Below are 27,684 nucleotides of genomic sequence, written 5' to 3' on the forward strand. Positions count from 1 at the left end.
AGACTCAGCTAAAGTGAGAGATAAAATTACTAAAACCTATTTCACTTCTTTCATTCATTTTTTTCTATATCAAAAAATAAATAATTTTCTTAACCAATATCCTGAAATTACTTATTTCATAAAAGTGTTCTCATCCTCATTTCTTGGCATCAGTATTTGGTAAGGAAAACAGTAATATCAAAGACAGGATGTTGCCAGACATAATTTTACATGTGTGTCTATCATAAATGATCTATTGTTTGAGAAGAGCTATGCACAAGTGTGCTTTTTGAGGAAAGATTTCTAAGAAGGGCAGCAATAAGAGGCATCTCTAAACATGATAACTGTAGACGTGTGGCCTGGTCTTCTTGCCTCCACATAACTTATAATATATTCTGATTATCAGCTCTTTATTGCAAAGGACACTGTCATCAAAACAAAACGCCTGCCTACAGATTGGGAAAGAATCTTCACTAACCCTTTATCTGACAGAGGACTAATATCCAGTATATACAAAGAACTAAAGAAGCTGAAAAGCAGCAAACCAAGTAATCCAATTTAAAAAATGGGGAACAGAGCTAAACAGAGAATTCTCGACAGAGGAATATCGAATGGCAGAGAAACACTTAAAGAAATGCTCATCCTCATTAGCCATCAGGGAAATGCAAATCAAAACGACCCTGAGATATCACCTTACACCCATCAGAATGGCCAAGATGAAAAACTCAAGGGACAACACATGCTGGAGAGGTTGCGGAGAAAGGGGAACCCTCCTCCACTGCTGGTGGGAATGTAAACTGGTACAACCACTCTGGAAATCTATCTGGCGCTTTCTAAGACAATTAGGAATAGTGCTTCCTCAAGACCCAGCTATACCACTGCTAGGTATATACCCAAAGTTTGCTCAAGTACACAAAAGGGATATTTGCTCAACCATGTTTATAGCAGCTTTATTTGTAATAGCCAGAACCTGGAAACAACCCAGATGTCCATCAACGGAGGAATGGGTACAGAAATTGTGGTATTTTTACACAATGGAATACTACTCAGCAATCAAAAAGGAGGAAATCATGAAATTTGCAGGCAAATGGTGGGATCTAGAAAGGATCATCCTGAGTGAAATATCCCAGAAGGAGAAAGACAAACATGGTATATACTCACTTATATAAACCTATATGATAAGGTAAACTTAAGATATGATAAACTTAATGAAATCTGTACACCTAAAAAAGATAATCAAGAGAGCGGACATGGGGTAAGATGATCAATCCTCGTTTAGAAAGACAGATGGGATGTGCATTGAACGTATGACAGGAGTCTACTGAGCGCATTTGAAAGACTCTAACTAGCAGTGTTTCCAAAGCAAAGACTCATGACCAAACCTTTGGCAGAGTACAGGGAATCATAAGAAAGAAGGGGAGTTAGTCTGATGAGGAAAGGATAGGAGCTCCACAAGGACCAAATATATCTGGGCACAGGGTCTTTTCTGAGACTGACATTCAACCAAGGACCATGTATGGATATAACCTAGAACCTCTGCTCAGATGTAGCCTGTGGTAGCTCAGTAACCAATTGGTTTCCCATAGTGAGGGGAACAAGGACTATTTCTAACAGGAACTCAATGACTGGCTCTTTGGCCTCCCCACCCCCCAAGGGAGGAGCAGTCTTGTTAGGCCACAGAGGAGAGCTTTGCAGCCAGTCCTGAAGATACCTGATAAAACAGGATCAGATAGATGGGGAGGAGGTCCCCCCCTATCAGTGGACTTGGAAAGGGGCACGGTGGAGATGAGGGAGGGAGGGAGGGACTGGGAGGGAATGAGGGATCGGGATACGGCTGGGATACAGAGTTAATAAAATATAACTGATAAGAAAAAAATAAAATTAAAAAAAGGAAATACAGTAACACAATGGACATGAGAAAAGAGACTGAATAAAATCTCTCTCTCTCTCTCTCTCTCTCCTTATTTAACAGATAAGCCTGGAGAGGACCTGGTGACTTTTTCCTCCCTTGCTTTGGAATTCCTGTTTTGGAATATATCTTTATTACTATATTGAATAGATGCATTTTTGACACTTTTTTTCAAAAGATAATTTGTAGAGCCTGATTTCTTAAGGCACACCAAAAGTTAGCTCTTTAGTTTTTATAATATTTAATTGTAACCTTTTAATTTAGACATATTTACTTTGACTCTCCGTCTCAGGAATATTAACCAAGTTGGGATACAGTGACCTAGAATTCAAAAGCCAGCAATGTGTGATTAGTCACAGATGTGTGTTTCCCTCAGGCATCCTACAAAGAGTCGTTGAAAGGGAGTAGTGCAATCAAAGAAACTGACAGCATCATGAAATATCACGCCCTATTTAGTGATCTCACTACCTATTGATTTAAGGTAATCAGAAAGCCACACTTCCATGTCACTCCACCCACAAACCCAGACCTCAGATGACACTGGGTTCTCCTCCTTTCTCCAGCAGGGGCAGCACCTGTGCTCACAGACAAGAGAGGCAGACCTTCTCTCAGTTCAGTGAGCCAGGAAATGCTATAGATACTACTTGGTGCTCAGGCTGGCCCTGCCCAGTCCAGGCCTGAAGAAAGGGGTTAGACCTCACTTTTCAACACCTCTTCCCCCCCTCTCCCCAGATCCAACCCGTGCCACAACATGACTGTTCCAAAAAGGACACATTTGGGAAATGGCTCAGTCAGCAAAGCACTTGCTGTGTAAGTAAGAGGATCTGTGTTCACATCCATACCATCCACTTAAAAAGCCAGGCACGGAAGCTTGTATATGTAATCCCAGCAACACTAGGGAGGCAACTACAGAAAAGTCCCTGGTTCTCACAGCCCAGGCAGTTAATATGAATTAGTGAGCTCCATGTTCAGTGAGGATTCGTGTCTCAAAGAAATAACGTGAAGGATGATTGAAGAAGACATCTCACATTGACCTCTGGCCTCTAGATGCACATGTACGTGAAGATTTTCAGTCAATGAAACAAAATTATAAGTGGATTGCAGTAAAACATACCAGGATCTACTATTTATTTTTGGCTCAGCTTACCAGACATTTTGATGAGAAGCTCTCTTGGTGGAAACCTATTTGTGTGCCAGTCCTTTGGTTAGTACTGTGAGGACATTAGCAAGCTGAGAAGCTTGCCAGCATTCGCATAATCCTGAATCTGTGGCTCACTGCTGTGTCAATTAGAACAAGTCACTTCCTCATCTAAATAATGTGGATAATATTAGCATTCACCTCTGACTGCTGCTGAGAGAAGCAAATGTGCTTGAATGTGAAGGAGTTTGAACTCAGTGCACGGCTAGCAGACAATAGCTATAATGACTCCTGTGTTTACCACATGTAGGGAGAAACTGGCCTCAATGAAACAAATTACTGGGAAAAGCTGGGAGGAGGAGGATGAGGATGAAGAAGAGGACTAGGAGGAAGATAAAGAAAGAAGAAAGAGAGAGAGAAAGGAAGGAAGGAAGGAAGGAAAGAAAGAAAGAAAGAAAGAAAGAAAGAAAGAAAGAAAGAAAGAAAAAGATTTCCTCAGTTTATTTTATTTTTTGTATAGAAGCATTTATCTCAGGCCGATGTAAAGGATACATTTTAACCTACCAGAGAACTTCCCTGATAAAAGTCTTTCTGATACAAAATTTCTTTATTTTGTTTACTTATTCTACAAAAACAATCAATGTAACTATCACTGCAAAGTACTGGGCTGAATATTACAGACTATGAAAACAAAAATCACTGCATCTTCAGGTAATTCTTTACAGTCTGATAAAATAAATAATGTACATATTTAAATAAACATACAAATATTTAGAAAGTGTAAATTGGATAAGAAAAACCAAGACAGTAGAAAGTGAGATTAGCCTGAGGATGAAGGCTCATACTAAGCGCAAAGATGATTTCCTCAGATCCCCAAGGATGACTGGGATTTAGAGAAGCAAGACTACCAGAAAGTAGAGTGACCTAGTAGATCAAAGGCTGAGTATGCAGGATAATGGAGGCCAGGGTGGCAAGCTATTGGTGTGCACAGGGCTGAACAGGCAGACTGGCAATGGACTGGAGGCTTGTTGAATGTCTGCTGATGTAGAAAAAAAAATTAAATGTAATTACACTCCTGTTCCCTGTTTTTGCTGACTTCATCCCTGTAGCAACAGTAATTTCAAGTAAGCTTTATTAAAGCTAAAGGAATCTTTTTAAAAAAATATTACATCAAAGTGGAGAAATGGCTGAGAGGTTAAGAGCACTGAACTGCTCTTTCAGAGGATGTGGGTTCAGTTCCCAGCACCCACATCTGATGGCTCCCAATTGTCTGAAATTCTGTCTCTAGGATATGTGATACCCTCTTCTGGCCTATGCCGGCCCTGCACACATGTGGTGCATATGTGTATGCTCAGGCACATAGACATACCTGTACAACTAAAATGAATGAATGTTTTTTAAATGTGTATCCCATCATGCTTTCTAGGGTGCCAGTATTATAATTAGGGTAAAACAACTGGATCTATCTTTTTTCATGGCACCCTTGTAGTCCCTTTAGTTCTCAAGAGGTCAGCTGAGGTTATGGTGGAAATATGAGCTTGTTTTAAATCTTCAATGGAAGATCTGTCTGAATTTTGCAATCTCAACCTAGAAATACCCTCATGTGAAAACATAGATTACTGTCAAAGAAGAAACCAATTAGGAAGGATCTAACAGGAAAAGGCCTTGACATGTACAAACAGCTACATCAGGAATGGTTGGGAATGAGCTGAATAGCTGGGCGTATCTGTTTGAGTTGTCAACCTCTCCCTAACTTTTTCATTAGACACCCAACTAACCTTCAATTGCCCTCTTAGCATTTAATCTCAGTGCAATTTGCGGCATTCCAGAGTCACCAAGCAGAAACTAACTACTACCATAAAAGGGTCTTTTGTTCCACATCAGGACACTCAACTCTTGATTACAAAGCTACAAATGGCCTGAAGTGACAGGTAGGATATTTAAGTCACTGACCCTATTAGATTGTGTTAATGATAATAATTTTTTATTAAACTTATACATATCTACGTTGGGAGAGGAAGAAAGTGTCCTAGAACTTGGAGTGTCATAGTACTGATAGAGTGTGTATGATGAAGAAAGCCTTAGTCTGCCAGGCAAATATAACTTTGAGATATCTACAAGGCTTGGGTCTACTATACTTCTTTTAGCAATACAATTTATGTTTATGTTTTGTTTTGTTTATTTATGTTTTTGTTTTTGTTTTGTTTATTTATTTTTATGTTTATTTTATTTATGTTCATGTTTTGTTTATGTTTTGCCAGCATGTAATTCACAGCATGAGCTCTGGTTTTAGCAGTTCCTATATATCCTTCCTCAATGTGCTGTTTATAGATATGTCACTTAAAAGACTGTGGGTCTTGCCCCACAAGACCCATCTAATTAGTGGGGCTGTCTGGAGACAAGGTTCTGGAATCATAAGGAAGAATCTTACTTCTTGATAGAAGCACATAAATAACTTAGCTTTTTCTTCTACTGCTCCCTTTTGCTCCAGTATTCAGAGGATTATCATCCACAGGTCAGAGGTCAAAATCTTAATCCAGTGTCTTTATCAAGTTACACAAAAATCAATTATGGGAGGAGCTAACTCAGAGTACCATCACAAAGTTTTTTAGTGTCTCACTGCAATGTACTTTTCTTATTCTTAATTTTCTTCTCCTTCATTTGGGTTTGCGTTTTTGTGGGGATGAAGGATGCCCCCTCCCCCATGTGCTGAGTAAAAGTATAGACTGAATGACAGAGATTATTACAACAATGTAAGTTTGGGGGGAAAATCTTGTGAAATAGTATCCTTTCTAGCAATATAGATGTCAAGCTACCAAATTTAACTTCCTTGATTTAACTATGGATGAGTGTATGCTTTGGGTGCTGTTCCAGCTAGGTTTTTTTTTTTTACACTTTATTCACTTTGTATCCTTCCCATAAGCCCCTCCCTCCTCCCCTCCTGATCCCACCCTCTCTCCTCCTTCTTCATGCATGCCCCTCCCCAAGTCCACTGATAGGGGAGGTCCTCCTCTCCTTCCTTCTGATCTTAGTCTATCAGATCACATCCAGAGTGGCTGCATTGTCATCTTCTGTGACCTGGTAAGACTGCTCTCCCCTCAGGGGGAGGTGATCAAAGAGCAGGCCTATCAGATTGTGTCGGAGGCAGTCCCTCTTCCCATTACTATGTAACCCTCTTAGACACTAAACTGCCATGGATTACATCTGTGCAGGGGTTCTAGGTTATCTCCATGCCTGGTACTTGGTTGGAGTATGGGTCCCTATGTTCAAATCTTCTGGTTCTGTTGCTCTCCTTGTGGGGTTCCTGTCCTCTCCATAACCTACTATTTCCCACTTCCTACATAAGATTCCATGCACTCTGCCCAACAGTTAGCCATAAAGTCTCAGCGTCTGCTTTGATAGTCTGCAGGGCAGAGGCTTTCAGAGGCCATCTGTGGCAGGTTCCTAGGTTGTTTCCTGTTTTCTTCTTCTTCTGATGTCCCTCCTCTTTGCCTTTCAGGATGGGGATTGAGTGTTTTAGTCAGAATCCTCTCTTGATTAGTTTCTTTAGATAGACAGATTTTAGGTTTATCCTATAAGTCTATATGAGTGAGTATATACCATGTGTGTCTTTCTGCTTCTGGGACAGCTCATGATCCTTTCCAGGTCCCACCATTTACCTGTAAATTTCATGATTTCCTTATTTTTCATTGCAGAGTAATACTCCATTGTGTAGATGTACCACAATTTCTGCATCCATTCTTCAGTTGAGGGGCATCTGGGCTGTTTCCAGCTTCTGGCTATTACAAATAAGGCTGATACAAACATGGTTGATCAAATGTCCTTATTGTGTACTTGAACCTTTTTTGGATATATGCCTAGGAGTGGTATGGCTGGATCTTGAGGAAGTGCTATTCCTAGTTGTCTGAGAAAGCACCAGATTGATTTCCAGAGTGGTTGTACAAGTTTACATTCCCACCAGCAGTGGAGAAGGGTTCCCCTTTTTCCACAACCTCTCCAGCATGTGTTGTCACTTTAGTTTTTGATCTTGGCCATTTGATGGGTATAAGGTAAAATCTCAGGGTTGTTTTGATTTGCATTTCCCTAATGGCTAATGAGGTTGAGCATTTCTTTAAGTGTTTCTCTGCCATTCGATATTCCTCTGTCGAGAATTCTCTGTTTAGCTCTGGTCCCCATTTTTTAAGTGGATTACTTGGTTTGCTGCTTTTCAGCTTCTTTAGTTCTTTATATATGCTGGATATTAGCCCTCTGTCAGATAAAGGGTTGGTGAAGATTCTTTCCCAATCTGAAGGCAGTCGCTTTGTTTTGATGACGGTGTCCTTTGATTTACAGAAGCTTTTCAGTTTCATGAGGTCCCATTTATTGATTGTTGATCTTAGAGCCTGTGCTGTTGGTGTTCTGTTCAGGAAGTTCTCTCCTGTGCCAATGAGTTCTAGGGTATTTCCCACTTTTTTTCTAGCCAATTTAATGTGTCTGGTTTTATGTTGATGTCTTTGATCCACTTGGACTTCAGTTTTTGTGCAGGGTGATAAGTATGGATCTATTTTCATTTTTCTACATGTAGACATCCAGTTGGACCAGCACCATTTGTTGAAGATGCTATCTTTTTTCCATTGTATGGTTTTGGCATCTTTGTCAAAAATCAGGTGTCCATAAGTGTGTGAGTTTTTTTCTGGGTCTTCTATTTGGTTCCATTGATCCACCATTGTGTGTGTTTCTATGCCAGTACCATGCAGTTTTTATAACTGTTGCTCTATAGAGCTAGAGTCACCCATGAGGAGGAAACCTTAGTTGAGAAAATGCCTCCAAAAGACTGTGTTGTAGGCAAGCCTGTAGAGCATCTTCTTATTTGCTGATTGATGGGGGAAGGCCCAGCATATTGTGGGTGGTAGGTATTTTAAGAAAGCAGGCTGAGCAAGAGACAGAAAGGAAGTCAGTAAGGAGCATTCCTCCATGGCTTCTGCATCTGCTCTAACTCCAGGTTTCTGCCCTAACTTCATTCGGTGATGAACAGTGCTGTGGAAATGTACCCTGAATGAACCCTTTCATCCCCAAGTTGCTTTTGGTCATTGTGTTTCATCACAGAGGCACATACCTAACTATGATGGATGTTAACAATTTATTCTTTAATTACTATCTCTGAGCTTGTGTTTAAATCTGTTACAGGTGTTATACTACACTGAATTCAAATCCATCAACTGCATATTTCAGACTGATCACTATGTCCTTTAGGAAAGAAATTGAAGTACAAGACACAGCAAATTTAAGAAGGAAGCTCTTATAATTGAGTGGAGCCTGACATGGATGCTATTCATGAAGCCTTAAGTCTCAGGTTTAAGTCTCAGCTTCCTGCCACTGGCATGGAGCCACAGAATTTTACAATGCCTCAGAATCAGTTTTCTCATCTACTGAGACAGGAATCAAAATACCCTTAGTCCACAGAGTAATTGTAAGGGCTAAAATAATGAAAATCCTGGCTCCTATGAATTCATAATAGCCACAAGGAAGCCATAACTTGATCCACTATTCCTGAAAAATCTTTCCTTCATTTGTATGTCTTTTCCTTTTAAAAACAAGAGTTGCAAAAAATAAAAATAAAAAACAAAACAACAACAAGAGTTGCATTTCCTGATCTTGCCTTTAGTATTTAGGACCTTGGTTTGTTTGGTTGTGTATTTGTTTTGTTGTGTGTTTATTTGTTTGTGTGTTTGTTTGGTTGGATTTCTTGTTTTTTCCACATTTAGTTCATCTGGTTTCTCCACACAGAAGCTACAGTGCCTACATTCAGGTGACACTCCGCCACCAAGTGGTTGCTAGAGGGTACTGAAGTCAAACACATCTGATGGAATACAGCCTCATGATTCAGCAGCCTTGAAAGTGCATGTTGCTGACAAAAATGCCATTCTTCTTCCTTAGTGGTGTACAACAAGGAATATCACTTTTACTTGACTTATTTACATTAACTTAGTTATGTTAGCTTACTTCTACTTGACTTACTTATATTTATTTGACTCACTTACATTAACTTACTTTCTGATTAGAGTCTTAGAATGAATTTAAAAATCTGTTTCTCTATAATCCCAAATACCTCCTATACTTGACAAACAAAGACCTACAAATCAAGTGAATACTTACTAAATATATTATTAATGAGTGGAAATACAGTTTTGCATTTTTATTATCTACTTTTGTGTGGAAAAAAGTCTGTATACTATTTTCCTTAAACATGACTATTTTGCTTCTGTGTTTTTTACATTTTTACAGAATTAATCTGAAATGTACAAATCCTAGATTTGTTAAAAAATGAGAAGTTATTTTGTTTTTAATTTTTGAAATTCTGCAGAAACAGGAACTCTTACCATAGTTTGAAGGGGAGGAGGGAATTATCTAGAAGGTGTGTATGTATATTGTAAAACTGTGTTTGTCGCTTTTTTTTTTACAGTGAAAAAGTTTTACATTTATGGGAAGTTCCAAATTTCTTTTCCTCACTTTTCTTCAAGCATTTTGCAACAAAAATGCAATTGGATATAAAACAAAAATATGTGACATTCATTTAAAAAACTACAGTACAGTGCTGGCACAGTATACGAACACACCCCGATAAAAAGTCCACACCTTAAGTGCCACTCCCCTATACATTGTGGGGAAGGGTTATATTCTTTAACATACATTTTCAGAGGAACAAATTATTGAATTACTGAGAAGAAATCTGTAACTTAAATCACCATATTGCTATTGTGAAAATTCTGTTTCTTTAATGTTTAATCTGGAGTATAGTCTTATAAAATATCCCACTAACACATTGTTTTTCTCTTATAATGACAGGTAGATGAAATATTTATGGATTCAACCTTGAACAAGCCCTACATCAAGAACTATACAGTGTATGTATATTTGGGCAAGGGTGTAGTTGCAAACCTAAAGGGACAAAGGGAAAGGATACAGGGACCCTCATGTAACTTGTGTCCCTGCACCTTTTACTAGAGCTCTTCACAAATACTGTCTCTAGAATAGTCTTAAGGTACAGGGCTGAACCCATCCTGAAAATTGGAAAGCTAAGCTGGGAGGGGAAAATAGTGATATACTGATGTTCCCCCGGAGACAGTTACTCAAGCCTTACCCACTGACTGTGAGGCCTGGAATCCACCTTAATCCACAGCATGGGTAAACCCAGGCCATGTCTTTGCATGCACCAAGTCCATACTTCTGACAGATATGGCGTTGCAAAAACATCAAGAAGGCAAAGTTTACTACAAAATGGGATTATCAGTTTTACCTATAGCAAAGCCGTAGTGACAGGCAACATGCCCAAACCAAAATACGATAGTGTTGTAATAGTTGTTCCCTTTTGTTTGGGTAGGGAGGGAAGACTCATATCAGTTGCTGAAATTACTCACAGGTTTCAACTTTGTTATTTTAAAAAGTCACACAGTAAGATGGGCACAAAACCAGTCATTTGTATGATTCATTTCAAAGAGAAAAAAGATACTCAAACAAAAATGTAATTATGAAACCCACTACTTTGTATACTTAGTATACTACTACTAATAATAATAACCTTGATGAAAGCAGCTAAAATATTTAGCGGAGTTTCTCTAAAGAGATTAGTGGCAATCTTTTTATTTTTATTTTTTCACCAGTAGACAGATGCATTATTGAAATTACTAAAGATTTTTTTTGTTGTTGTTGTTGTTTTTTTGCATATGATAGCCCAAAATCCTTGAAGAGTTTTGAAAGATCTGTTTTTATTTTATGCTAGGTAGTGATTTTGTCTGCGTGTAAATATGTTCATCACTCCTGTGCCCTTGCGGACCAGGAGAGAACAATGGTTGGCTGTGAGCCATCATGTGGATGCTGGAAACTGTACTCAGGTCCTATGCAAGAGCAGCAAGTGCTCTTAACCACCGGGTCATCTCTCCAGCCCCTACATGAGGTTATTAGAATAGCTTAGATAACTTAGAAGATAAGTAGCATATAAATGCTGGAACTTTGTGCATTTTATACAGCTATCTTCATATTCTAATTTTTTGTGGCATTTTGGCAACATCACCATGGTCTGAGAACATCCTCTGGGTCTGTAGTCAATGTTTATTGTGTTATTTTTGTGTAAATTCTACTCAGCAAACTGTTTTAATTCCTTTTATTTAAGATGAAAAAGATACTTGGGTCCCCATTTGTCAATTTAACATAAATCTCTAATTATGTTAGTATCTCTTATACTTCCTTATTCTAGATCCGAAATAGAACAGGAGACTTGTCGTGCCTCAGAATTTATGTAATTTCCTTATTTTTAGCCAAAAATCTCAAGTAGACTAGATTCATAACTTTTTTTGTTAGAACTTGTGGTTTTGTGGTATGAAAATAGGGGACATGAAAGATCATTAGGTATCATTTCCAAAACACCTTTAACGAACCACATAGTCATATTGCCATACATACAAAAATGAGTTGGTACTTACAGAAAATTTCTAGCATTTTTTGTTCGAACATTTAAGCAGATTAACTGGTACATAAACAAAACCTCAATTCTTACTCTCCTCCCCAACTCCACAAGGGAACGCCTTCAATGGTTTGATGTCACCATAGTGAGTGACTGTGGAGATTCACTCGTACAGGCGGTGGGAGGTAGCTCTGTTTCTGTGAAACAAGTCAAAAAAGTGGGTGTGATCATCCAAAGGAGAAAGAGAGACCACACGGACTCTCATCAGATATTTTATGTGGAAGAGGAAATAGATGCTTAAGATATATTGAAACTGTTAGCTCTAAGCTTTGCGTAATGGAAAATTAAAGGAGACATTGAAGTTCTGTGTAAATGAATTTTAAAGTAGAGCTGAACGAGGAACATTCTTTTTAGCAAAGCAAACTTTCCACAACTTAATGACTGCCCTGGGGTTGGTGACCCACTTCTCATCGGTGCTGTACAGGAGATTCAGATACCAGATATGTGATTCATTCCCCAAGAGGACATGAGGTTTCTTTCAGCCCTGAGAGGACTTCATGTTCTTATTGTATTTCTAAGGAGCTGTTCTGTGTAGAGTGCATTTTGATCCCGTCAGTTCGGCCCTTCCCACTTACAATTTCTCCTGTGTGCCCCCACATTCCCTTTTAAGTTTGTGTGCTCCTTTTCTGCTGTCATCACATATGTGTATATATGGCTCTAACACACACACACATATTTATAGATATCCCACTGAGTTCAGTTAGCATTACCCATATGCACGTAGATATAGGACTGACCTCTGGCACACAGGCAACCTATGAAGAAACTTATCCCTGAAGAAAACTGACTCCCTCAGCAGCTGATAACTGCCTGTAGCTCCATAACTCAGGTCTTATGAGCTCTTCTCCCACCAATACTGGAATATTGGCTGGTAGGGTCTCATAGAGGACTTACGCAATAGCTGATGAGAGTTCTTGTGTATAACACCTGTCGTGACCAGAAGACAGTGTTTTGCAGCTGCCCTCCTGATTCTCTGGCTCTTAAAATTTTCCACCTACCCTTCTGTGATGTTCCCTGAGGTTTGGGTATAAGGGTTGTTCTCCATTTTGTAACAGGCACCTCACAGCTGGCCACTTACTTTCTACATTTTTTGACCAGCTGAGGAAAGAGAACTCTACTGACCACAAAAGACTAAGAGTGCCAAAACTTTTTTTAATGACTTTTTGTGTCCGAGTCTTACCCAAATATGTCTTCAAGTTATTGGGGCGGGGGTGCACTCAAACTATTTTTAAAAGGCTAGAAGACGAAGCGTCAAAGAGTAGTCTGTGGAGGAGTGTGAAATGGGAGAAGATTGCCTGGCCCTTGACATTTCAGCAACCGAGGCATGAATTAGGAAGTTGCAAGAAAGACAGTGAGACAAAACCAGATGCGTACTTTGAATGTGAACTTTGCTCTTTTGTTCCCTAGTCCAGAAGAAGATGATGTGAAAGCGGACATTGTTACAGTGTTCCAGACTCCCTCTGCTGAGCAAAGGACCATGGGAGAAAAGAAGATCCACAGCATCTTAAATCAGAAGACAAGGAACACAAGAGCCTTGCCAGCTGATGTCTCTGTAGTTCAAGTTAGTGGTAAGTAGGGTGATTCCCACATGATACAAATGCTTGGTAGAGTCACAAACTCACTTGTCGTTCCTACTCCGAATAATAGTAAGACATAAGGAGGGGAAAATATTCAACCTGAAGATGAGACATTTCAAGTTTTCATTATTCTCTGACGAAAACATGTCTGACAATAGCCACCAAGTGGTTTTCCTGGAAGTAACTGATTGCGCTCATCTCTCAATAAAAACGACTTTGCCACAAACAGGGTTAATCCAACACAGCCACTGCCTCCATGATTCAGCAAGCAAAAAGGTTAAGCAAGAACTGATTCTTGGGTGGGACCTTCTAAAAACACAAACTCATCTGCCGCTTTCAAAAAATATAGGCCGTTCCTGTACTTGATAATGTTAGGAAGCTTTTATTCTTTTTCTTCCTATGAGTATTTGGAAAAAAATAAAAAAAAACTGCCTTTAGAGCCACTGGAGTATCTGGTAAATAATACCTTGTATATCAGTGGGAAAAAGAAGTCACTGTAACTTATATTTTTATAAGTTCTCTGTTTCCTTTACTCATTACACCATCATCACCTCTCTGAACTGAAGAGAGTCTGTCTTCATCAAGGTCCTTCTCTACACTTCGTATGCAGTAGCTAATTTAGTTTAAGTATATATATATATATGTATATGTGTGTGTGTAATGTGTGTGTGTGTGTGTGTGTGTGTGTGTGTGTATATATAATAGAATTTCCCATATATATGAAGTAGGGAAATTCTATTATATTGGTGTAATTTTTTAAAAAAAAACATAATAATTAAAAGAAGCCAAGATTCAAATGTCTAATTTATTGATGGGCATAATGAAAAAGGGTTTCTGTGCTTAAACAAAAGTGGAAACCCTGGAAATTCATGCTTCTGTTAGCATGCGTGAGACCCTGAGGAGTCCAGGCGGCCAGAAATCTACATATCCTCACACAGTATGTGCTATCACAACATCTGCTTCCAGCAGACAGGTACAGATTATCCCACGGACACCAGATTTATGAGAGTAAGGACAAGTGATTTGTAGTAGAAATAAAACAGGGTGCCCTGCCCTTGGAAGGGTCAAGCTGACTCCTTAAGAGGAAACCACATTAGGAAATTGGAGACCAAGGTAATGGATGAGCAGATGCTTGCTCATATGACACGAAATCAGTTACTAAGAGCACAAAGCTATGGACCCCTCCCAACTGGAAGGAAGGAGCCTGCCAAATGTGTGATCCATTTTCTTTAAGTGTTGCAGTTGTGAAATAATGGCCATTGTGATAAGTTATGTGACGGGCTGTCTATAATTTCAAAGAGTGAGTTAAATTTCAGGAACTCAGACACCTGCAGTATCCGGAGATGAGGGTTGAAATGGCCCCTGGCAGCCAGGCCTTCCTGTTTGGCATGGGCTCAGCTTTTGAGTTTCATGTACTTTAATGATTGTACTATATTTAAGAAGAGGATGTTCCTGTGGAAAACCCGGTTTGAGTTACCTAATTGTGAAGTCTCTTTGTTGCTGCACTGTACAAGTAATTGCCCATATGTGTGTGTATATTTTTTAATCTGTAAAAGTGAAATGACAATGTTTGGTCTTCTTTTTTATTTTATTTATTTATGCTTTTAATTTAATTTATATATTTATTTATTACAATTTATTCACTTTGTATCCCTGCTGCAGCCCCCTCCCTTGTCTCTTCTCAGTCCTACCCACTCTCCCTCTTCTCTCCCTATGCCCTTTCCCTAGTCCCTAGTCCTCCTCCCCTTCTATCTGACCCTAGCTTATCAGGTCTCATCAAGGCTGGCTGCATCTTCTTCCTCTGTGGCCTGGCAAGGCTGCACTCCCCAAGGGGAGGTGATCAAAGAGCCTGCCACTAAGTTGATGTCATAGACAGCCCCTATACCCCTTACTAGGGAACCCACTTGGGAACTGAGCAGCCAATGGGCTTCCATTAACAGGAGGTCCATGTCCTCTCCATGCATGGTCCTTAGTTGGAGTATAGGTCTCTTCAGGGCCCCCTGGGCCCAGGTATTTGGGTTCTGTTGTTCTCCCTGGGGAGTTCATGTCCAGATCTTTCTATCTCCCTCTTCTTCCATAAGGATTCCAGCACTCTGCCCAAAGTTTGGCTATGAGTCTCAATGGGGTACAGAGCTAAACAGAGAATTCTCAACAGAGGAATATGTTTGTTCTTCTTGACAACACAAAAATATGAGGAAAATACATAGGAAATCAGAAAACGTAATATGGCACCTGAAAACTATTGCTTCAGATTATGTTAAATTGGATGCCCTTTGGAAATTGATTGACTGGTGGGAGAAAAAGCTAGAACTATGAAGCCTCAGAATATTTTTTTTCTGATTTTTTTATTATTATTATTATTATTTTCTTTTTAGTTACATTTTGTTAACTCTGTGTCCCAGCTGTATCCCGCTCCCTCATTCCCTCCCCAACCCCACACTCCCTCCCTGGTCTCCTCCCTGCCCCTTTCCAAGTCCACTGATAGGGGAGGACCTCCTCCCCTTTCATCTGACCCTGTTTTATCAGGTATCTTCAGGGCTGGCTGCAAAGTCCTCCTCTGTGGCCTAACAGACTGCTCCTCCCCGGGGGGGTGGGGGGGGGGTCAAACAGCCTGCCCTTGAAATCCTGTTAGAAATAGTCCCTGTTCCCCTTACTTTGGAAAACTACTTGGTTACTGAGCTACCATGGGCCACATCCGAGCAGAAGTTCTAGGTTATATCCATAGATGGTCCTTGGTTGAGTGTCAGTCTCAGAAAAGACCCTGTGCCCAGATATGTTTGGTCCTTGTAGAGCTCCTATCCTTTCCATATCATACTAACTTCCCTTCTTTCATATGATTCCCTGCACTCTGCCGAGGGTTTGGTTATGAGTCTTAGTGTCTGCTTTGAAACACTGCTAGGTAGCCTCAGAATATTTAAATGCACAGTGTTTATGAGCAGTTAGGACCATAGGCTGCAGGCCTCATGCACAGTCTTTAGGGTAAGGGTATGTGTGTGTACCCACTCACATTTGTGTGGGTGTCTTTCTATCTCTTTCCACTTTGTTGGTTTTGTTTTTGTTTTTGTTTTTTTTTTGAGACAGGGCCTCTTACTAAATTTAGAGTATAGTGATTTGCCTAAACTAGTTTGTCAGTGAATTATAGGGATCTTACTATTTTCCATCTCCCTAGTGCTAAGGTCACAGGATCCCACGACTGCCACATCCAGATTTTAACATGCTTGCTAGAGCTCTGAACTAGTGTTCCCATGTGTGGATATCAAGCACTATTCTGACCCTCTCCTATACCCTGTTAAGGACCTTTTTTTTTTTATCTGTAAAAACATTAAGAGCTTGTCTGTCAATTCCTAGATGAATAATTCCATATTTTGTAAAACATGTTTTCCAAGTCTAGGCATGAAAAAATGTTTTCACTTAATTGAGAGTGGCCATCCCTGACCCTTTCTGGAGATGAGAAGACGTAGCATCACTCATGACTGCAATCACTGTGATAGGAGTGGGGCACACTTCCCATGGAACAGGCAATAAGTTGTTTTGCAACAGTGCTGGCCTTAGGGATACAAAGGAGTTGATTTTAGCTTTGCTTTCACACGTTAAATCTACTAAGGGCTCCACACCGCACAGTTACTTGTCAAAATAAAACAGGTTCTTGATAAAGCATGTAAGAACTTTGAGCTGAAAAGATATGGCAAAATTTAACTTATGCTCTGCCATTTTTAAATTTTTGATAGCTTTAAAATAAAATGTTTTCTGGGAAAAAAGTAACATTCTCCCCCCCCCCCAAAAAAAATATTATTAGAAATTCAATTACAGAGTCAGGCATGGAGGTACATGCCTGTAATCCCAACATTCAAGAGGCAGAGGCAGGAGAATTACCATAACTTTAAGGCCAGGCCAGTCTAAACAGTGAGTTTCAGGTCAGCCAGAGCCATGGAGCAAGATTCTGTCAAAAACAAAAACAGATGGGAGAAATACTATTTCCAATAATGATATTGCAGTGCTTGCCATGAAGTCATTCCTGGAGATGGATAATTTGCATTTTCCTGATACTGAATCAATGAAGGTCTAATCAAAGAATTCTAAGGGGTAACAGTGAGCCTATGTATCTTGCTTGCTACTCAAAAGTACCAATGAGTTAATGATAAGTTATTAGAGTAAGGAAAGAGATTTGTTCCGAAATTTAACCAAATCAAAGAAGACAGAGGCTCTGTCTTAGCTATTTGTCTATTGGCATGACAAAGCATCATGGCCAGGGCATCTATTAGAAGAAAAGGGTTTACAGGGGCTTAAAGTTTCAAAGAATAAGTCCATAACCATCATGGTGGGAAGCATGGCAACAGGCTGGCAGGCATGACACTGAAGCAGTGGCTGATAGTTCACATCCTGAAACAATAAGGAGTCAGGAAAAGAGCTAACTAGGAAGGATGCTTGTTTTGAATCCTCAAAGTCCGCCACAGTGACATACCTCTTCCACCAAGTCACACCCCCTAATCTTTCCCAAACAATTCCACTGACCTAGCATTCAAATACACAAAACTGTGAGTCCATTCTCATTCAAACCACCTCAGGCTCTTCCCAACAAATATCATCTTTTTGTTGTTGTTGTTGTTGTTGTTGTTGTTGTTGTTGTTACGAGCAACATATCTTGGGAGTTGTACAAAGGCATATCAGATAGGTGGACGTCAGGGGAGTTAGAAATTCAGGATAGTCTGCTTTTGTAGTGCACAGACTGCTGATATGCCACAGATATACTGGGTTCCATAAACTTAAATAAAAGTTGCTGATAAGAAAGTTTGGGAATTAACATCTTCTTTGTACTCTTTCCAAAGACTGATTAATGCTGCCATTGAAATCAAGACAAAAAATAAAAAATAAAAAGAATCTTTTCTCAGGAGAAAAGGGGTAGACAGCAAATGGCCACCTTTCCCCAAAATCTAAGGGAGATAAAGACAAGCAACTTTCTTCCAGAGGACAAGGAAGTAAGCACGCAGTGGAGACCAGTCTTTAACCCGTTAGTGGCATCAATCTGAGATTGATGCTTCCGTGGTAGCAAAACTAGTAAGGATCAGCTGAAAGCAAGAGGAGCCAAGAGGTTCACTTAGGCCATTCAACCCCTGACACCATTTCATTGATTTTTAAGGACAAATAAAATGTCTTCCTTCTTTCTTTTCTTTTCTTATGTAGTTTGTTTAACAACTACGTGAGATAGAAAAATTTAGTTTTTTCCATAGGCTAAGCATTAAAAATTTGAACAACTGCATCTTCACTGTGGCTAGCAGATGTCCTCAAGGATGATATTTTAAGTCATTATTTTCTTAAGTTTCTGTTTCATAAAGGTCATTGTCACCAGCTACTTAGATAGGATTTATAAAGAGTTGGCAAAATGCCACATTCTTGTTTTCATCAAAGGGAAATAGGTTGCATTCTATTTCTGAGAAACAAAACCCTGCAGTTTATTACTATCTTCTTCAGTGAGTCACTTTAATTAAAAAGCCATCAATTTTAATGCAACTTTTCACCATATTTCCCAAGTCTTACTTATAAGCAAAATTTGTAAATATTTATTGTACACAACATGCTATTTCATATGTTTGTTACATAGAGTTTATTTCTTTTGTCAGATTTCTAATTTTGTTGGGAAATGGCAGAATTTAACCCTAAAGATGATTTTTTATAATTTTCAGCTTATATTATATAATGATATTCATTAATTTTATTTTTAATTTTGTGCTTATCTTTTGAGAACAAGTTCATCTTGTGATTTCCTTTCCTCTGCTTCCTGAATGTTGAGATTACATGCATAAACCACTGTGTTCATCTAATATTTTTGTTTGTTTGCTTCTTTTTGTTTTATTTATTTATTATATATACAATATTTTGCCTGCATGTGTGCCTACAGGCCAAAAGAGGGCACCAGATCTCTTTGTAAATGGTTGTGAGCCACCATGTGATTGCTGGGAATTGAACTCAGGACCTCTAAAAGAGCAGACAGTGTTTGTAACCTCTGAGCCATCTCTCCAGCCCATAAACTTTTTTTTAAAGATTTATTTATTTACAATGTTCTGTCTGCATGTACACCTGCACACCAGAAGAGGACACCAGATCTCATTATAGATGGTTGTGAGCCACCATGTGGTTGCTGGGAATTGAACTCATGACCTCTGGAAGAGCATCCAGTGCTCTTAACCCCTGAACCATCTCTCCAGCTCTCATCTAATATTTTTTAAGCTGCAGGATTTAAGTAGTTAGGAACATGTCTGAGATGTACTTTAAACACAATTTATGTTAGAGATTTTCAAAGTCTTTTCATCCTAAACTCTTTTGAGAGAAACAAGCTTATATTAAATCTTAAGGAGACAAAAGAGACAAAAGCAAGCATGCTTTGGTTGAGATAAAATGTGAGGCCTAGGGACCCATATACTTATCCTTTCTTCTCATCCTACAGTGGAATTCAAGAGAATTTACTCTTAGAAAACCACTATTCTGCACTAATGGAAATTATTTGTGAGTTTTATTCATCCACTATTTTTGTCTAGCACAATGAGTAAGAAATTACCCCACTAATTAGATGTCGCCTCTTCTATCCAATGTATATTAGAGATCCAGTGTACTTATGAGTCTGTGTGTTCAACTGTCGAATACATGGTCAGTGGCATCTGGGAATTCCTGGTCATTGTGATTAACCAGGAAGACATCAAGTCATACTTTTATTCTGTTTCAGTCTTGAGCAATGTCCTCATCAGCAGGGAAGGTTAACTTTCCAAGTATGTAAGTCTAGTTAGCTTTTACAAACAAGTTCAATTTCCACTTCAGCAATTGTATCTTTAAATATTAGCTCATAATTTCTTACCTACATTTATATTTTCATCTGAAAGAATAGCAGGCAACAGAAGGATATGTGTTTTTCTGAATCTAAGACCAAGAAAGTTAAAAAAAAATTATGTGTTCCTGGTTTTGAGTGAGTGGGCTTACTTTCCTAATTATTTTTTTAAAAAGCGATGAAACCTGCTTTGTGATGAAGTTAAAATGATATAAGGAAATACAAGAGAAAGAAATGAACCTTTTATTTGAGACTGACTACTGAAACATACTAGCATTATCTTCACACCCAACAGTGATGTTTCTCAATTCATTAATACTCTCTGTGGCCTGAATTTTGAATGATTTTACAAATATGGTGAAGAATTTGAGTAGGGATTTATTCTTTTGATTCTGTGTCTCACAAACACCTATACTAGTTTTTACTCATTCATTCATTCATTCATTCCCTATTATCTTTTAGCATCTATTAATACAGGGTCAAAAGCATTTCCAAGTGCTGGTCCTACCACTGTGATTAAGACATGATCTTATTCAAACCAAAATTGCAAAGGAAAGGGAGGCAGAAATAAATTAGAAAATATTAATGTAGTGTAATAGAGGAAAATATACAATGCTTTAAGAGTCTATCAGAGTTAGCTAACCAGGCCTTGTTCTGTCATTAAATAATCCCAGAAATGGCGAGAACAAACTCCGTGAGTCAGGTGACTGGAAGTAAGTGACCTGGACAAGGAGACCAGGCAAGTGAAGACATCATCATTTCCTACAAAAGAAAATTGTCTGCTTGGCTGTGACAAAGACTTGGGACTCCGGGGGGGGGGGGGGCAAGAGATGTGATTAATAGTCATCAATTACTAGAATTCCCTGGAAAGATTTTTACTTTATTTGAAGTCAACAAAACTTTCACACATGTCATAAGGTCATTCAATGCCCAGCACAGCAAGCAGAGTATAAAAGTGTAAGACTGAAGCAAGGAAATGATGTGGGGCCTCTTCTGTTCTTTAGGATGTGAAAAATCTTCGTTCATGTGAGAGCAATGATAACATGATGTAAATTTCTGAAATGGCCGTGTTGGGAATATAATCAATACCAGAAAAGTGAATTGTTTTCTTTTCTGATATTTATTTGTTGGAATAAGAGCCAATCTACTAATTTTTCTTTCTTCTTTCTTTAAACAATATAATTTTAATAAGTTTTGTCTTCACAGCATCCCTGAATACGAAAGCAGCCTCTGATGTGATAGAGTACATGTTTATTCTTGTCAGCAGTGGATGTAATGTTTGTATGGAGACATGGAAACCTCCATCCTAAAAAATGAATGACTAGTCATGATGCAGTCATCCTTGCACATCTTAAAATGTAGTCACTCTAGAAAGTTAGACATCAAAGGTGTTTCCACCAAACAGGCCACTGCTTATCTGACGAGAGGGAGTTGTCGCTCTGATGAGGACTCCATGGTAACAGCACAACACTGCTGGATGACCTACGACTGCAAAGCAATGATCTTGGCAGGGGGCTCCTAGAATAACTGGATAACTGGCCATTATCTGGGGCTGATGCTGTCAATCCTTTATAGCTTAGTAAAGCTTCATAAACAACATCTATTTGCATACACAAAGGTTGGCCTAAGCAACATGTCGGCGCAGAAGGAAAAACAAAGAATGAATGGCAGAGTAGTCATGTATAAAAAGTGACAGCTGAGGTGCCTGCATTGTTCTATTCTCTGGGATACTCTGCCCCAAAAGCTGGACAGACATTTCTTATAAATGGTTTTGTGTTTTTCAGATTGTGGCAAACGAGCTATCCCATTAATTGCCAACAGAATAGTGTCTGGAAACCTTGCAGCCAAGGGTGCCTGGCCTTGGCAAGTTTCCCTTCAGCGCAGCAACTTCCATCAGTGCGGGGGCACCTTGATTGGTAACACGTGGGTCGTCACTGCAGCACACTGTTTTAGAACGTAAGTTACTCGGTCCCCGTTTTTGCTTAAAACCACGACTGCTTCCATATTCTGAGTCCCAATCAAGTAAAATCTTTCTGATCCTTTTCTAAAGTGATGTTCTCCTTGCATACTTCCTCGAAAACTTTGGTGGGAGTTAGCGGGTGCTGAACATTATCCCAGTGTCCGTTAGTTAGGTCTTCAGAGTTTTCACTAGGGAAGTTGCAACCAAGCAGACAGCATTCCAATACAACGCCATCCACTAATAAATCCAGCCTTTATTAGGTAATTCTCCGGCCTTAACATTAGTGCCTGTTTCCATCAGACACTTGGTCAGTCTTATGAGGGTGCTAGGTAATAAACTGAAGATAAAATCTTCAAGGAGGTCAGGGATTGGGTAACTGTGGCTGAATAGCTGCTCAGGTTAAACTTAAAGCACTGACATTGCTCACCAAAGTCTGCTTGTGATTTATGCTACTTCTTTAAAAAATCAGAGCCAGAATACATACTTCCTGTGAGACTTAAGCTGGTCAGATCTTACCCAGGAGAATAAATTATGAACTAGGTGACACCATTAAAGAGAACTGGACAAAATGAAATATTCTTAGAGAGTCTCAGATGACAAGTGGGCAAGCAGTACATCATGTGCCTTGCCTCAAAGTTCAGTTCAGTTGGAAGCAGCCTCCCTCCCCCATCCCCATCATTAGGGAATTCATGAGAAACAAGAAAGGTTGAACTCCTATTCCAGAGCTATTGACTCAGGAGCTATGCTTTAATAAGACCCTTTAATCGTTTGTGTGCTCATTAATATTTGGAAAACATTGTCCTACGTGATGAAATCTTATTCCGAGAAATCTCTAATGCGGATAATAGAGTTGTACTAACCGATCTGAAGAGACTTAGGAGTCAAGAAAGAACTTGCCAGCAGGCAGAGCCGCTCAAGGACGAAAGGGATGCCAAGGTGAACAAAGGGATTCCAAAGCGGAGCATGCCTCCATCTGCAGGAGGGATCAAGCACAGGCAATGAAGAGTTGACAGTGGCTTTATTGCAACAGCAGCACAATTACTAAGCTCCATGGACTACAGGCTCTTGATTAGATACTTCAGATTATATATATACATATATATATATACATATATATATATATATATATATATGTATGTATATAATTCTTAGAGGCCTCTCTTCATGTAAGCCCTGACTGGGAAGCACTTTCACTGGCAGATGTATCTAGAAGTACTCAAAAGTACAGGTTTATAAAACAAACAAACAAAACAACAAATCCCCCCAAATTTAATATTATTTCAATCTAATATTAAGGTAGTACAAGAATTCATTACATGGAAAATTGATGTATAAAAGGGATGTTCCAGCATCAAAAATATACATTTGTAAATGATACTACGTTACTTCCAGTTTTAAACATCAAAAGAATTCCAGAATCTCTTAAATGAAGCCTAAGCATTTTTTCCCTGGAAGACCCTTTGGTCCCTGCCTACTGCTATGACCAGCATCATCTTCCAATGTTCTTCCTCCCGCGTCCTAAATTGAATCTCACCTGGCCTAAGACCTTCAGACGCTTACATAGAAACATGTCTCCCTAATGATTTCATAGCTGATGACTCTCCATCAGGCATGTCTTACCCTGAATGTGCTATGCAAAGGAAGAAAAAACAACCCCAGACCTCTAGTACATTTATATTGCCCTATTTTATTTTTATTAATGATCTTTAGAACTCATGTTATTTGTCAACATTTTAACTCATTTTTATAGTTTCTCTTCTCTCAAACATAACATGCGTGTGGACTGAAAATTTATGTTTTGTTCATTTTTTTTTTATCCCTAACACCTCAACAACATTAAGCGTGTGCACGATTAATAAGTATTTGCTGAGGGAACAAGTGAATAACACTGTACATGCTTCACAGTTCTCACACTCAATGAGTACATAAGAAATTTATGTCCAATCTGCTATTTGTATATGTTTTTGTACTTAAATCATGAACAACAGACATATTTAAATAGTCAAGTGAGACTATAATTGCAGCCAACCATTGTCAGGGTGTTTTTTTTTTCCTCTTGTATTTTCTCCTGTATTAACCTCAATGTATGTTGTTGATTAATCTAAATGGAGTCGTAAATGGATACTGTGCAGCTCACATATGCTGCTAATCTTTTCCAGTAATTCTAACCCACGTCAATGGACTCTTAGTTTTGGAACAACGATAAACCCTCCTTTAATGAAAAGAGATGTCAGAAGGATTATTATGCATGAAAGGTATCACCCCCCAGCAAGAGACCATGACATTGCTCTCGTGCAGTTTTCTCCCAGAGTCACCTTTTCAGACGAAGTACGCCGAATTTGTTTGCCAGAAGCCTCTGTATCGTTCCCTCCAAATTCAACTGTCTACATCACAGGATTTGGAGCACTTTACTATAGTGGTGAGTAGCTGGTAAGGGCCGGCAGACCTCTCAGCCCTTTCACAGAGTAATTTGATCACCTGTTGTATGTTGCCAGCCCATTTCCCACAGTCTGCTGTGGTTAGTTAGAGCTCTTGTTTTACAAGTGACAGAAATCCAACGCCAAGCAGAAGCAAAGCACATTTAGTCCTTGAATTCAACAGTGCTGTGTGAGAAATCTGCCTTAAGTATAGGCAGATCGCAGAGTTTAACATTTAAATCTTTGTACCTCAGGGTCCTGGCTTCCCCAGGTTAGCTTCACCAGCTGGGCCTCTGGCTCCACCCAGTGCCAGAAGTGTCCCACAGGCAGTCCTGGAGTGCTGGATTCACTGACCAACTTAAATATTTTTATGCCAATGCAGCTGATTTTGTTGTATTATTAAAGAAGCTAATTTAATGGTAGCTAAGAACAAAACCAGTGTAGATATAAATCATCAAAACATGATTACCCTCTCTTTAATAATAGTAAAATAACTTTATCATTCATTTATAACTGTTGCTGAATGTTTTTAGCCATTCTCAAACACACTCTGGATTCTAGAGTTGCTTTGGTTACATATATAATAATTGATAAAGAATTTAACTATGGACTTATGGATATGTAAAATGGGCTTCTGAAAATAGACAAAATTCATTCAAAGCAGCTATACCAACAACAAACTTCAAGGAATAAACCTCTAATCTTGGGTTCCACCAAGGAACTAGGAAAACACTGAGACAAACCGCCAAGAACAGGCTTTGTAGGCTCTTGATTTACTTCAGACATTTTCTGCAGCTCAGTTCCATCTTAGAAATACTGAACATACATTGTATTCTTTATGCCTATAACTGACTACAGAAAATACTGCCCATTGTTTCTTAGTTCTAGCAGAGTAGCAAGGGTGATATCACACTCTGCCTGCACATTTCTCTAATGATTTCTCTCTGCAACATAATTATAAAAGGCATATCATGAATTCTCCTTGGTATAAGAAAATCCTTTTCTGGTAGTAGTTTGAGGTTGGAAGAGATACATTCCTGACAGAACATATGTTGTGAATAGAATTAAGATTAGACATTTACAGAACACTCTACCTTGAAATAGTGGGCTTCACATTAACTACAAGAACCCATGGCTTACTCTCCAAAGTCCATATCCATGTATGCAAAGTAAGCATTCGTAAATATGAAATAACTGAGATCATACACTGCATGTTCTTATGTGAACTCAAACTGGAAAACAACAGCAAAAAGATAACAGGAAAATGTCTAAATGATTAGAAATTAAGGAACACACTCAAAATTAAATGAAAGTCTTGGGAAAAATCTCTTAGAAGTACCTGGAACCAAATTAAAACTTAGTACTCAGAGTACAAAGAGTATATCTGTGCATAATAAAGGAAGAGCTCCCATCTATGAACTAAGTGCCAACTTCAAGAAAGTAATAGAGATAAGAGAAAATGAATCTAAAACATGAAGAAGAAAAGAAATAAGAAAAATGAAAAAGTAGAGGAAATGGACAAATAGACTTGAACTCTTTGCAACAAATCAATGCTCTGTAATGAAGTGTCAGTAAGCGATCCCAAAGCACTCAGGAGATAGTTAGGGATTTGAAGGTATAAATTTTGGAGATACTCCCTTGATAGTTTTATTATGTTTTACCAAGTAGTTTTCTAGAAAAGTAATTAATTTGTCAATCACCTAGAAAATATTAGTTGTCATGTCCACTAACCCTTCCCAGAAGTGGAAGTAGAAAAATTTAAATTGATAATACAGGCAGACGCTCTAATTCACATGTATGTATACATATATTACTGAATATTATATTTATATATAGATATATGCATGTATTATTAGCTCTAATTTTTGCTGGGTCAGATGTTCAGTTTATTGGGTTTTTTTTTCCAAGTCTCTCAGAAGCGCATTTTGGGCATAGACTTATCTGTGGCTCAGGGCTCCCTTCCCAGCTGTCTGCTTGAAATTGTTTCTCACAGCTGTAGCTCCTGCCTTCTCAACATCATCAGTGAAGTGTGTCCAAGCATGGAGAAATTCTAAACCTTACCTGATTTGATCAGGTCTGCCTTTGATAATCTCCCTTTTGATCATTCCAAAGTCAATCTGATTGAAGACATCAATTTATATAAAAATGTCCCAGCACTTTGTCACATAAAACTTAAGCTTAATTATAAAAATGACTTCTATCGCATTCACAAAGTCCAACACATACTGGGGGACAGAAAAATAACACAAGGGTCATGCTCGAGTTCTGCCAGCCAGGGCATCATGATCTCCCAACTTGTCCATGATTAAGAAAAAGACTGTTTCTGATATTCTGAGTTTTCCTCTGCTTCTGTATGTCATAAGGACCCTAGCTTAGACTAGATTCCTACATTTCTCTAAGACAAAGACATTGCCATGTGATGCAATTATATAAATGAAAGATCTTTGTAAATGCACAAGACTGGATAAACATATATAATTTAGGAAGTATTTTATCAAGCAAGAAACAATACCAACTAGGTATGTAAAGTTTGTGGAAACAATCTGGAATCAGTAAACCACAAAGTTCATTTTTTTTTTTAAATAAAATGTGTTACCCTGTCTGTCCTAGAAATGTTTATATAGACCAAACTGGCCTTAAACTTGCAGAGATACACCTGCCTCTGCCTCTTAAATATGGAACTGAATAGTGTGTGCCAGATTTTACTTAGGAAGTTTCTTCTCTAGGGCTCTCAGACTAGTCTTGGTCTGTATATAATGAAGATGATTAGAAAAGAACCCACTCACTTCAGTCCACCGAAGAATACTTATTGAGGATTCTGAGACTGCTTTTTTTTTTCTTTAAGGGGAATCCCAAAATGAGCTCCGAGAAGCCAGAGTTCAGCTCATAAGCAATGAGGTCTGCAAACAACAACAGGTGTACGGAAATGACATAAAGCGGGGCATGTTCTGTGCTGGGTTTCTGGAAGGAATTTACGACGCCTGCAGGGTAGGTTGGAAAAAAAAATTCAAGGTCACTCACTCAAAACCTTTTTGCCTAGCCCAAGAAATACTCTATGTTCTTTATGGTAGCACAGGGCACAGACACACAGATATCTTCAAACATGTAAACGTCATAGCACATAAGTCCTTTTAAGTGTTTTAGTAATAAACAACCTGAAACAAGCAAAGGATTTCTTTGATTCTATCAAACACAAAATTCAAATGTCTTAATAACCAGAAACACTCAGGATAAGGGGATGGTAATGTCTTCTTACACAACAGCCTCACAAATTACAGAGGCAGCAACTGTGATGCTCTAAGAATATCATGGAAAAAGTAGTTTTCCCTTCAAGAAAACATTTTTTTTTTGGAATGAGCATCAGAGAAATGATGCTTCAACATGACT

At 38.7% G+C, this 27,684-nt stretch overlaps 1 protein-coding gene across 1 annotated transcript in view; it reads left to right on the forward strand.

Moving 5' to 3' along the window:
* Positions 1 to 27,684, forward strand: part of Tmprss11a (transmembrane serine protease 11A) — a 52,847-nt gene that overhangs the window by 23,120 nt on the left and 2,043 nt on the right. The window contains exons 5-11 of the mRNA XM_055629169.1: positions 9,852 to 9,910; positions 12,412 to 12,420; positions 12,934 to 13,094; positions 19,829 to 19,864; positions 21,705 to 21,876; positions 24,040 to 24,299; positions 27,143 to 27,285. Of these exons, the coding sequence (XP_055485144.1) occupies positions 9,852 to 9,910; positions 12,412 to 12,420; positions 12,934 to 13,094; positions 19,829 to 19,864; positions 21,705 to 21,876; positions 24,040 to 24,299; positions 27,143 to 27,285 (840 nt within the window). The remainder of the gene's footprint in view (positions 1 to 9,851; positions 9,911 to 12,411; positions 12,421 to 12,933; positions 13,095 to 19,828; positions 19,865 to 21,704; positions 21,877 to 24,039; positions 24,300 to 27,142; positions 27,286 to 27,684) is intronic.

This window comes from Psammomys obesus, unplaced genomic scaffold (assembly GCF_907164565.1).
Source record: "Psammomys obesus unplaced genomic scaffold, mPsaObe1.curated_primary_1811, whole genome shotgun sequence".
NCBI lineage: Eukaryota > Metazoa > Chordata > Mammalia > Rodentia > Muridae > Psammomys > Psammomys obesus.